Consider the following 13,910-nt stretch of genomic DNA (forward strand, 5'->3'; position numbering starts at 1 on the left):
AAAGGCATATAAAATAAAATTTAACTGTAGAATCAACTGTGATGGATTGGCATCAGTCCACTGTGCTTGAATTCTCCCACCTTGCGGCAAGTGTTCCAGGCTCCAAATCCACCTTAACCTTGATTAAATTGAATTGAGGGGACATGAGGGTCAGAGTTATGCGATGTGGCAGAATGTAACTATATTGGTTAATGCTGACTTTAGACATTGCATGGTTTTCTTTTCACAAACTACCATCACTCATTCGGTCATTGTCTAGGCTACCTCATAGTCTTGATGTTGAAGTATGAACTTCAGAATAGTGAAATAAATCACAAGTCGAATCACAAGGCTGGGAAAGAGTGAAAGGATTCAAGGAGAGAAGACATTCTAATTACATTTTGCTTAAAGAGACTGACCACATGAGTAGCCATGGTAACTGTCTTCGGATATTAGAGAGAGCATTAATTTCCATAGCCCACTGAAAGAGAATGTAAAAGGTCAAAGGGGATTTGAATGGGTAATTATCATTAGCAGTAAGTAAACAGAAAGATGTTAGCTTAGAGAGAGTGGAATGGATAAGTGTATGCTAGTATGATATTTCTGTCGAGCATCTAACAATGGAAAGAATCAGAGATTAGGGTTCCTTTGTCCTTTGCATACAAAGTTGCATGGGGTATTGCACTTTACTAATTTACTAATACAAATCCGGGGGTGTATACCAATCAGCCATAACATTAAGTTAACATTAACCCGCCTTAAAACCACATGCCCCCTTTCTGATACCTTTCTATTATAGTCAGCATTAACTTTTTCAGCAATTTGTGCTACAGTAGCTTTTTTGTGGGATTGGACCAGATGGGCTAGCCTTCATTCCCCATGCACGTAAATGACCCTGTCACCAGTTCACTGGTTGTCCTTCCTTGGACCACTTTTGGTAGGTACTAACCACTGCATACCAGGAACACCCCACAAGACCTGCTGTTTTGGAGATGCTGTGACCCAGTCATCTATCCATCACAATTTGGCCCTTGTCAGAGTCGCTCTGATCCTTACGCTTGCCTATTTTCCCTACTTCCAACACATCAACTTCGACTGTTCACTTGCTGCCTAATCTATCCCACCCTTTGACAGGTGCTACTGTAACGTGATAATCAATATTTGTTCACTTCACCTGTCAGTGGTTTTAATGTTTTGGATGATCGGTATATATATACACACAGTATTCAACTACAATATCAATATAAAATAGCCGTTACCTCTGAGTAACCATGGAATTGTACCTGGTGAACATCTAAACTAAATCTTTGTTAGACTATATCTGCCGACTGTGGGAGGGTGTTTACTACTACTTAATTTGCACTATTTACAGATGACAGATGTTCCCAGTTCTTCTGCACTGTATAATTGCATTTGTTTCTGTGTCCAAGTACTAGAGAGTTGTCAGAACCATGATTTCTAGTGGCATTACATTTCTTTTCTTAGTAGGAAAGGTGACTACATCCTGCAATTCCACAATCATTGATATACAATCAAGACCACAAACCATGTCTTATATACAGTATAAAAATACTTGTTGTAATGAAATCTATTAAATACATTAACATGATTGCCAGTATAAGACATTAAGGATTGTTTGGTCATTTGGTCATTGGGGTCTATTAAATATACCTCTGTTGTTGCAGATATAGGAACTGTTTTAGCACTGAAAGAATTGTGAACTACAACTAAAATAAACTACAACTAAAAATAAATGAACACCTGTAATTATGGTAACACTGTGTTTCTACATGGCTTCTGGCTCTGATGGTCATACTGTCTGGAAAGGTTTGCCTGAAGATTTGTTTCTAATGTTTCAGTGTTTTTAAAGAGATTTTATCTGTTAAATAACATTTTTATCTTAGTTTTCCTAGTGGCCAAATGGTTAAATTATCAAGATGTTTACATATTTATGTTGAATAAGAATCACGTGTGTCCTATAAAAAATGCACAATGATACATAGTAACTGCACATGCAGAAGCCTAGTGTGGAAATGTGTGTGTTGTTGTGTGGTGAGTGACCTGGGCAGCACGTTGCTTGTGTGAATGTGAGAGTTGGATTAGAGCCATGGGGCTGGCAGAGGGAGAAAGAGCAAAGAGAGCAGCATGAACCTGAGGATCTGTTACACCCTGACAGTGAGGAATATGGCTGACTGTGCACACACTCTCTCTCTCTCTCTCGCTCTCTTTCTCCCTCTCACTTTCTTTCTTTCTTTCTTTCTTTCTTTCTTTCTCCTAGAGAGGGGATGAGGAGGCAGTGGTGGACAGAGGAGGCACTCGCTCCATGCCGAAGGCCAATTTAGAACAAGAGGAGCTTGAAGGTAATAACAGAAAATGAAAGTGGACAATCCACATGAGATCAGCCATACACATGCACAAACACACACATGTTCACACATTCACACAGTGCAGAGATGTGATGCAGAGTGAGAGAATGAGAGAGAGAGAGAGAACATGTGTGGGTGGAACTCAGGATCACATCGCACCAGCTCAGGCTGGCAGAACCGATATAAACTTGTGCCTAACAGAGAAAGAGAAAGAGAGAGAGAGAGAGAGAGAGAGAGAGAGAGAGAGAGAGATGTTTGTGTGTGTGTGTGTTTGTGTGTGTGTGTGTTACTCATGATACATGAATAGAAGGGGATATAATGTGGATGGTATCATGGGGTTAAGAGCGTGTCTCTTGAAAAGGAAAAACACAGCAGAGAAGATGGCAGTAATTTTTGACGTCAGCAATGGAGCTATTTCTGTATCTTGCTCTATCTCTCTGTGAGAGCAGAAAACCACAGTAATGGTTTTATTTGCACATTTATTATATAAAACATGCAAAAATAATTATACTATCTCATTTTAAGTTGGGGAAACATTAACATCATATTATTTGTTTTTAAATTTGGCCTTAGCCACCTACATATATCTGAAATAATGATATGTTTCCACTTCTGTTTCCTTCTGTCTTTTTTTTTCTTTTTTGGTAAAAGTAGCTCCAGCTTGTTTGTTTACACACAAGTCATTTTTTTCCTTCTTTAAAAATTATAATGATTTATTAATGTAAAAACTGCCTTATGTAGATGAGATAGTTAGTGATGGTATGCTTCTGTATTGTAGCTGCTAGTTGCTAGTAATGTGTCATGACTATAGTCTACATTATACTCTCTCTCTATCTCTCTCTTTCTGTCTCTCACCATCTAGCCTTTTGGAATGTACATAATGCAGGATGTCTAGTTTTATCTGGAAAGAGTGCGGAGAGGAATTAAATGTGATCTCTCATTGAAATTGACTGAACACATGAACATTTTATTCTTGGGAATTACTTTACAGACAATCATTTAAAGACCTATAAAGGCCTTAAAGACCATCTGTCTTTGGCCTGAAACTACATTGATTCCAGATTTCCAGATTTAAAATGCATAACACAACTGTAATGAAAACTATTTTACAACCATCTGTATATGTGCTTTTAAACATCAGTAACCCATTTAGACAGATTTTAATGACTGTACAATTCATTGAACTCATCACAAAATACAGGTTTGTATTTTCATGTTGCTTAGTGACATAGCTTCTTGGTCATATTATTGTTTTTGTTAGCCCCAGCCTTTGTGTATTAGGCCATATGAAAACTGTAGTATCAACAAGCTACACTCAATTGAGTAAAAAACATCATCTATGTACATGCAAGTATGCAAGTACATCCATGTGAAAATTAAATATAAATAAATGAAGCATAACATGTAATTCTTAGAGGCAGGACACTAGTGCAGAAGTCAAAACACAGGCAGACAACATTAAGCAAGGATTATTCATGACATAACATGCATGGGTTATGCATGTAACCCCTTTCCCTGAGAAGGGACTCAATGTTGTGTGAGCTTCACACTGTGGGAAGCACCCTCACGCATGACCATTATCTGAAGTCTTTGTAAAATCATGCATATTTATAGGCCTGCCATGGTAAGGTGACGTGGCATAACGCACGTCGCGTGACTATAAAACGGCACCTATAAACCACGTCATCAGCTTCTCTTTGTCTGAAGCGCATACACAGTTTACAGGCGTAACCCAGTATGACAACGCTACGCAACTTTCTGTTCCCTTCTCAGGGAACAGGATTACATGCGTAACCCAGGCGTTCCCTTTCAAAGGGAACTCAACGTTGCTTGAACTTCATGCTGTGGGAACGAGTATATCCACTCCGTCATACTGAGGGTATGGCCTGTCACAGGGGCTCCATCAACAGGGGTGTGACTGGCTGAAATGGCGGCCATGTAGACCCTAATTGTAGAAGGAGTCAACCTTGCTGAAAAATGTTCCTGTGAAAACTCCAGGATTGTAGCCATTGTGCAGTTTACTGGGTCTCACTGATGTTCCTAGCATTTAACATGGTCTCTACAAACTCAATTGAAAACCCGGAATGTATGAGCTGGTGCCCCTCAGGGGCAAGACTCACAGTTTCCATACTTCGGGCCGAGGTTGATAAATCAACCTTCTGGCTTGAAACAATAGATCCCTGAACGGGAATCTTCCAGGTAGTGCCGTCCAGCAGAGATATTATCTCAGAGAATCAAATTTGAGCAGGCCAATTCGTTGCTACAAGCAGCAGTTGTAGCATGATCTTGGTGAACTCTCGCTAGAACCTGTGGGAGCAGAGAGATCAGGGGAAAAGTGTACAGATGTGACCTCGGTTATGTGTGTACCATGGCATCCAGCCCTGACCTTTTTTTGCTGCGGGAGGAGTGAGGGCGAACCACAGTGGGCAGTGAGTTGTATCTCCTTAGACAAACACTCCCACATCCACTTGGCCAAACCTCCGCCATATGGACTCCATAAAACTTCCGCTCTGCCAGAGAAGAATTAGTTGAGCCTGCCTGAACAGGGGGCACGAACATAATCCTCCTTGGTGGTTGATGTATGAGACCACCACCATATTGTCTAACACATGGTGACCTCTCAACTGAGGAGAAGAATTTCAATGCTAGGAGAATGGCCCACAACTCTAGGTGATTTATATGCCATACTAGATCAGGGCCACTCCAGAGACCATGAGGGAGGCATCTGACATTATTCTGTTGTGATAAGAGATGCCTCTAGAGTGTGATCCGAGGCTAGAAACCGGGGACACCTCCAAGTTCTCAGAGCATGTAGGCATCGCCACGTGACACTGATTAATCTCAGGGGTTTTGTCCTTGAAGGATACCCCCGACTTTCAGCCACCACTGAATGGTCTCATGTGCAATGGGCCCAATGGTATGATGTTGGCTGCTGCTGCCATAAGCAACAACAGTCTCCATAGAGACTGGAGGGGATGCCCAGACCTAACTTAGTCACATAACTATCTTGCTCAATGTTGATAGGACTGCCCTATCATGTGCGATTACATGTGTTGGGGATAGACACACCCTCATTGTATTAGACTCCCGCATAAACCCTAGAAAAGTTGCTCTCGAACCTTCTCTGAGGTTCAACCTAAGCCCCAAGTTCCTTACATGGACAAGAACAACATCTCAGTGTTGAATCGCCAACTTCCTGGACCACGCTAGAATGAAGGTAGTTTTGCGCATGGATGCCCTGGAATAGCAAAGGAGCCAGTGTGAAAGTGCACTTCATGAAGGTGCGATGGGATAAAATTAGCAAAAGGAAGAACTGATATTGATACACGTTGCCTCCAGATGCAAACCTCAGGAACTTCCTGTGACTGGGCAATGGAATGTACATCTTTTTTTATGTCTTTAATTTATTTATTCAATTTCATATGGTTCATTTACATGTGATTCATTTACATGTGATTCATTTCCGTATGATTAATTTACATGTGATTCATTTTTATGAGATTCATTTTCATGTCATTCATATTCAAGTGATACATTTTCATGTCATTCATATTCAAGTGATACATTTTCATGTGATTCATTTACGTATGATTCATTTACATGTGATTCATTTACGTATGATTCATTTACATGTGATTCATTTACGTATGATTCATTTACATGTGATTCATTTACTAATTTGCTTCTCTTTAAATCCAGTTTTAGACTGTGATATTACAAAGGTCCTTCCAGATTATTACTTGCTACACTGTATGAGATAACCCCAGTAAAATTGCCTGAATTCTATAATATAATTTGTTCACCATGTTAGGTTTAAATCCTCTAAAAACAGATTCTCAATTAAATAACATTACATCCTTCAAAGCATTGGCATGTTCTGCTTACTCTCACAATCCTCCAAACTCCCACACCCAAAGTCTCCATAAACAAATGAGACAGCAGTGTATCCTACAGAAACCGAACGTTGTCCACAATGTGAAAACAACTCGGAGAGTAAGCTGGACTAACCAACAAAATTACCAAGACTGATAAACAGTCTGCACACAATAATAAATATGATGTCCTTACTTTTTAAAGACTTGTAACAAATAATATAACAGTGTAGCACGTAAAGCCGAGGAGATAACAGTAATAAAATTAAATAAACAGAAACTCTAACCCGGTCAGAGCATCAAAACAGAGAAACACATTAATACAGAAGTAAATTTAAGAGGAGTAAGTCCACAAAATCTAGGTGGAGTAATGCAATGACAATATCTTCAATAAGAATCCGAATTCTGTACAGCTGGAAGGCCGAGTGCAAAAAATGAAAATAAAAGAAGATCGAAAAAGACTCCGCTGTGTAGGTGATGCAGTTCAACCCGATATCAAGAGTTTAACATAGTCTCCTGCTTCCTTCGCTGAAATAAAGTCTTTCTGAACACCATTATATGTAATGCGAAGCCTAGCTGGGTGAAGTTTTCCATATCGAGCGCCCTCAATACCACGAAGTTGACGCCGAACCTCGTAAAATGCGGCCCGGGCCCGGGTGGTCTTGGCTGTGTAGTCAGGTAAAACGGAGATGGTCAAATCCCTCGCTTTAATCCGCTGGATCTCTTTCGCACGGAGTAAAATGTCAACACAGTCACTGTGATAGTGGAATCTGCACACAATAGCTCGTGGTTGTTCACCAGGCTTGGGCCTCGGCTGAAGGGTCCGGTGGGACCGGTCCAAAACCGGCTCCTTCTCCAGACCAAACGCCTCCTTTAACAAGGCCGCTACAGCAGCAGTTGTACATGTGTCAGCGCCCTCTGGAACTCTGACTATCCTAACGTTATTGCGCCGTGACCTCGACTCCAAATCCTCACATTTATTCTCTAATTGAGTCACGGTCGCAGTGAGAGACTTGATAGTAGTCTTCATATGAACTATGTCATCGGTGCAACCGGAGAGAGCGTGCCCCATTTCCCCAACAGTACCTTTCAGTGTTGATATGGTGGCCTTGGTAATGACTTTATCACTAGCCAGCTGTGTCTTCACGGCCTGCAGGTCAGGCTGGATAGTAGACAGAGCACCCCCGAGAGACTCCTGGAGCTTCTGGAGCTCCTTTTTTAAAATATCGGCAATGGCCTTCCTGAGTAAAGCCAGCAACTCAAGCCTGAGTGCGGCGAAGTCAGGGTCACCGCTCGGCGACGTGGATACAGGGGGAGAAGGGGACTCGCTCACAGCACGCACACTTGGCCTCAGTCGTGTCTGAATGCTACCACGGGTTTTCGTGTTCTTTCCAGACATTTTAAAGTACCACAAAGTTAAAATTGCAAACAAGGAAACAGAGTAGAATAAGTCAAAATATATTGTATGACCGAAAAGCACAAATTAATTACAATTTTAATCGAAATCAGCAGGAGCCTCCAACTTCACATCCTACTCCATCGAATTCCGAATCGTACATCTTTTTTTAGATCTATCATCACAAACCAATCCTCAAACTGAGTCTGTGGAACGATAAGTTTCAGTGTCAACATCCTGAACCTGTATGTCCGAAGAGTACGGTTCAGATGACGCAGATATAAAATTGGCTGCATACCCCATCATTTCTGTGGACCAGGAAATAACGGCTGTAAAGCTCCCTCCCTCAGAGAAAGAGGTCGATGTTCTATGGCCACTTTGTCCAAGAGAGATCTACTTCCGGGCTTTGCATTGTGCTGACTACTGTGATGAGCACGCCTCTGAAATGGGGGGTGTGGGTGGGGGGTTGAGCTATGAACTGGACCCGGAACCCTTTACTATGGATGACAGAGCCCGTGGAGACACGTTTGGCAGTAGTTTCCATGCTGCCAGATGGTCTTTAGTGACGTTAACTTTCCACATTTTGTTGGTGGGAAAGCATCAGATTTTTGTTGCCCTGTGACAGCTCGCTGACCAGAGAAACTGAAAACTTAGGATGACATTGACTAGGGGAGCCCTACAGTAATACTGGGGGCTAACTGCCTTAACATTTTGTCCCCTGACACCTCCCTCTGTGGCCCCTCAGGACCACTTCTTTTTGCCTTTTTGGGCACTGATGATCATATTTAAATCGGGCCTACTAGCAGGCTGTGACTGTGGCCACTCGGTCCCCCTGGCCTTCTGCGGGCTGGGGGGGCGAGATGGGTGCAACATTTGCCTTCTGTGCCTCCCTCACAATTCAGCAGGTCTGCAAGACTGCTATTGTATGCCGATGCCCACAAGCAAGACCCACTGCCGCATAGGCTTCACCAACCAACGCCGAGGTGGTCTTACACAGCCTGGATGGCAAAGCCGGCCCCCTTGATTTTGCTGCCATTGATGGAGAGAGGTGGCTCGCAAGCGCCCCCTCCACCTTCAGTATAGCAAAATAGCCATACTGTGTATCCTCCACGATGACCAAATAATCCGACGCCATGGGGTTATAAATACGGCTCTCCCCAGAAGCCTTACACTTCATGGTGCACTTCCTGGAAAAAAGGGGAGTTTTCTGCTGCGTGAGGGAGCGCTCTCCTTTTCACTGTCTCGCCCCTCTGTATATATATACTTTGAGAATGAGCATGCTCCACTCCCATAAAAATGATGCACTGGCTCCCCCCTCTGGCTCCTCAGATTAAAAAAAAAGTGAGACATAGAGTGGCGCTCGTCTCCAATTCCCCCTCCAGATCCATACGAGACCCCCAGGATCTGAGCCGGCTGGCTTCCTCAACTGCGGCCGAAGTTGTGTTGCAGTGCAGTGTGTTGCATTTTTTCCCCTCTTTAATAACACTAGAGCAGGGAGTAGCACAGGCTTGTGACAGAAGAGAAAAAAAAAAAAATTCTTTTGAAAATAGAAAGCAGTAAAGAGTTTTAGGCATGTTCACACAGACAGCTGACATACAGCTGCACTAAAGACAAAAGAGCTGATGACGCAGTTTACAGGCGCCGTTTTATAGTCACGCGACGCACAAAATGCCACTTCACCTGACCATGGCAGGCCTATAATTTGACTTGATTTTACACAGACTTCAGATACTACTCATGCGCAAGGGCACTTCTCACAGCCTGCAGCTCACGCAACATTGAGTTCCTTTTGAAAAGGAACAAAAACATGAGCAAAGTCAAAAACAAGAACCACTGAAAGAGAAACCAAGGCTCAGGAACAAACAATACAACTGACAAGACTTCACAAAGTGACAACGACACAGGAGGGTATAAACACATAAACTAATCAAGTGAATGAACTGCGAACAGGTGAGTACAATCAGGAAACATTCCAATCGCAGGACAGGGGTGAAGACAAGACTTAAAGTCAAAACAAAACACATATGTTTAATATAAACAAAGCGAAAGAGAGCAGAGGGAAATTTGTGACTGAACGAATGACCATTTTTTACAGAAAGAGGCTGCGTCTGTAATTGCATACTATAACAGTATGTGCTGCATTCGAGAATCAGTACGTACTAATCAGTATGTGTGTGTATTATGACTACAATCCCGAACATACTACATCCACCATGTTAGCATTGTCATGTGACCTTCGACGTCATCATAAACGCAAAAATCTTAAACAAGTTAACAATTTATTCAGGTATTGTTAAACAAGTCCTGTTTAACCAAGGTTTAATACTTAAAAAGAGCTGATGCTGTCTTCCGCGTTTTTTTTTTTTATGAGCTCGTACGCACCAGTCCCGTTGCATCATGGGATTATTTGACTCGCGTAGTGTGCATCGGTTACATACTGCAAAATCTCGCCAGAAGCAGTACTCCATCCGGGTATCTCTCGCCTACTGTTTCTTGCCTACTGAGAATTTGGATATACTACCCCTCTGTAATACTGCTTTTCACTTATATAGTAGGTAAGTATGCAGTTTCGGATGCAGCCAAAGATAAAAAAATTTCAAGAACAACAGGTGCTTACAGGAAATATATGCTTACAGGAAAAAACCTATCAATAGAGAAATAATATGCCACATTATCATTCAAAGTAACACTGCACATTATACACAGTGTAGGTATAACGTACTGTGGGCTGTTATTCTGAATGATAATTTTGTACTTAATTTCTCCCTTAAGAAGTAATTCAATTAAGCAATATTACACAAGCAAGAGTGCGGTTATACTGTATATTAGCATGGTGTGATTCACCGTAGGCACCGTATGAGCCAAGAGGGCGATATTCAGTATTATCACACTCTTGTTTATGTGATATTGCTTGATTGAATTACTTAATAAGGGATAAATAAAGTGCAGAATTATTCAGAATAACAGCCCACAGTTGCCATGTCTGCTGATGATGTTGCTAACTGTACTGTAGTAACTGTTTCAAACTAGGAAGTGGAAGTTATGTGGTGAACACAGACGAGCAGAGTGATACACACAGTGAAACGTCCCAGTGTAGTTATAGGAAATATAGGTCGAATTAGTGGACCTGATTTAACTGTTGTGTGAATAATAATAGTCACACAATATATGTTCAATAATGCATTTGAATTAAAAGATGTTATGTTCACTTAATTTTGTAATTATATAATATATGTTGTAACCAACACCTGCAGTATAATGTTCATCTCAGTGAACTGGTGGAGCTTGTGTGCTCAGTGCTGCAAGTATAGGTCAGACTTTGCTTAGTGTTCCTGTCTCATTTTATAGCGTAAGATATTTATAACTCTGCACTGACTGTTAGTGCCTTCCCACTTAATGCTGTCCTTCTGAGTGAAAGCAAAATAACAGGTTTAGTTACCACTCACACTCGGTGGCTATGTGTGTTACCATCATAGCTGTAGGAATAAAATTAATTATTACAATAATTGTATACATAACACACATAGCACACGTGTAAATACCTCACAAAGATTTAGATTAAACAGAAATAAGTGTGTGTGTGTGTGTGTGTGTGTATGTGTGCATGTGTGTGAGTGAGACAGAGAGAGAGAGAGAGAGAGAGAGAGTGAGTGAGAGTGAGTGTTAGTGTTAGTGTTAGTGTGTGTGTTGGTGGCAGATGTTAAAATGAGATATTAAAAGTGTTGTCCCTGAGGCCTAATTAAATTAAAATACAACAGAAAGTGACTATATAATTTTTCATTGTGGCTCACATTTAGCTGTTTCTATCCACGTTTAGTGAACTGGAAATATCATGACCCTCACATCATTCCAATCTGGATTAAAAGATTTAAAGCATGCTATTTATTATTAACCTTAATTTTCAACACCATTAAAAATATTTTTCTTTGGTTCTATAATGATATTAAATTGTTTGGATGAACTGGCATATTACACAGAGATGTAACATTAAACAGGAAGTTTAATCCTCTGTAGAATATGGCATTTAAAATGGATCTGTCTGAATAATTTTTTATTTTTACTTTTAGTTGAGATGGTTTTTAGAGCTGTAATATTATGGGGTGATCACTTCAGTGTCTGTGTTTACACCCAGGTCATAGAACATTGTATATCGGGGTGCATGTGCCTCTGGGACGCCGAAGCCACAGACGCCACCGCCATCACGGCCACAGACACAGAAAGAGGAGCAGGGAGAGAGACTCAGGAGTGTGTGATGGACAAGAATCACCTGCATATGGTAATCTTTCCTTCTCGTTTCTCTGTCCTCTAAGCTCTCTGTCTGTCTCTCTTTCCTACCATCTCTAAACTACTCCTTTTGTGTTATCTGGGTTCCAAAATACTAAGCAGCTTTCTCGCTGTACTCAGTGTTCATTTATCCAGCTGCTGCATGTTTATGAGTCACTCCTCTTTCTCTGTAAGGATGTCAGTAACATTATTAAACAGCAGGAATAATGCAGTTTGCAAATGAAACAGAATAGATAATGGGCTTCGTCTCTGCAAGCTTAGTACTGGCTAATGATTACTGTATGTGTTCAATTTGGGTCTGTTCACGCACTGAGACATTTGTGTTTATGTAATTGACCTAGTTATTGTGTAGGTTTCAAAATGTATTGTATATTTCAGAGTTTGTCTGAAATAAAGAGATTTGTTTTGAAAATGGGTCCTACTGCTGTAAGGTGATGAATGGTCACTGTATTGAATATGATTGCTAAGAAAATGTTACTAGTATATATTATGGTTGCATCTTTTTAAAAAATATATATATAGCTCTGGAAAAATTAAGAGACCACTGCAAAATTATCACTTTCTCTGGTTTTACTATTTATAGGTATGTCTTTGGGTAAAATGGACATTTTTGTTTTATTCTATAAACTACTGACAACATTTCTCTAAAATTCCAAATAAAAATTGGCATTTAGATAATTTATTTGCAGAAAATGACAACTGGTCAAAATCACAAAAAAGATACAGTGTTGTCAGACCTCGAATAATGCAAAGAAAATAAGTTCATATTAATTTTTTAAACAACACAATACCAATGTTTTAACTTAGGAAGAGTTCACAAATTAATATTTTGCGTGACTTTATGCCACTCCTGGCACAAAAATTCAAGCAGCTCAGCTTTTTTGATGGCTTGTGACCATCTATCTTCCTCTTGATCACATTCCAGAGGTTTTCAATGGGGTTCAGGTCTGGAGATTGGGCTGGCCATGACAGGGTCTTGATCTGATGGTTCTCCAACCACACCTTGATTGACCTGGCTGTGTGGCATGGAGCATTGTCCTGCTGGAAAAACCAATCCTCAGAGTTGGGGAACATCATCAGAGTAGAAGGAAGCAAGTTTTCTTCCAGGACACCCTTGTATGTGGCCTGATTCATGCGTCCTTCACAAAGACAAATCTGCCTGATTCCAGCCTTGCTGAAACATCCCAGATCATCACGGATCCTCAGTGTCACAGTGGGTGTGAGAGACTGTGGCTTGTAGGCCTCTCCAGGTCTCTGTCTGACCATTAGACAACCAGGTGTTGGGCAAAGCAGAAAATTGGACTCATCAGAGAAGATGACCTTACTCCAATCCTTATGGTCTTTTGCAAACCTCAGCCTGGCTCTTCTTTGCTTCTCATTGATGAAGGGCTTTTTTCTAGATTTGCATGACTTCAGCCCTGCCCCTAGAAGCCTGTTTCGAACTGTCCACCATGCACTTCACCCCAGCTACCATTTGCCAATCTTTTTGTAGGTCACTTGAGATCATCCTACGGTTAAGAGACATTCAAATGAGTTGGTGGTCATCCCAGTCAGTGGAGAGTTGTTTTTGCCCTCTGCCATTCTGTAGCGTTGTTGTCCCCAGTGTCTGCTGCTTGACCTTTTTCTTATGAACCGCTGTATTTTAAATTTTAAGGATGGAAGCAACCCGAGGCTCACTGTATCCCTCTAAGCCAGAATTGAACCCTTATTTTCCTCACTCAAAACTTTCCTTTTCAACTCTTTTGGCATGGGCAATAGGTATCTTTTGATTCCAATTACTTTTGAGGTACTACTAGCGCTGTCTTTGCCATCCAGCTGGTCCTAATGAAAGAGGATAGTGATGACCACAGCAGTGGATTTTATATTTTTACTCCTTAAATAAAATTTGGTTCAGGTGATCACCTAATCGGTACCTCATTCAGTAGAATGCGATGTGCCTGTGTTGGAATTCGACAGATGCTGGAATCAAATGGTTGCCATACATGTAGAGATACCGATTTAAGAAAAATTTGC

At 41.1% G+C, this 13,910-nt stretch overlaps 1 protein-coding gene across 3 annotated transcripts in view; it reads left to right on the forward strand.

Annotated features, from left to right (window-relative positions):
- Nucleotides 1-13,910, forward strand: part of slc4a10b (solute carrier family 4 member 10b) — a 64,202-nt gene that overhangs the window by 18,847 nt on the left and 31,445 nt on the right. For all 3 annotated transcript variants that reach the window (XR_008386141.1, XM_053627167.1, XM_053627166.1), the window contains exons 3-4: nt 2,258-2,339; nt 11,746-11,889. Coding sequence is in view for 2 of the 3 variants with exons in the window: in XM_053627167.1 (XP_053483142.1) it covers nt 2,258-2,339; nt 11,746-11,889 (226 nt within the window). In the remaining variant the exon portion in view is untranslated. The remainder of the gene's footprint in view (nt 1-2,257; nt 2,340-11,745; nt 11,890-13,910) is intronic.

This window comes from Ictalurus furcatus, chromosome 6, assembly GCF_023375685.1.
Source record: "Ictalurus furcatus strain D&B chromosome 6, Billie_1.0, whole genome shotgun sequence".
Classification (NCBI taxonomy): domain Eukaryota; kingdom Metazoa; phylum Chordata; class Actinopteri; order Siluriformes; family Ictaluridae; genus Ictalurus; species Ictalurus furcatus.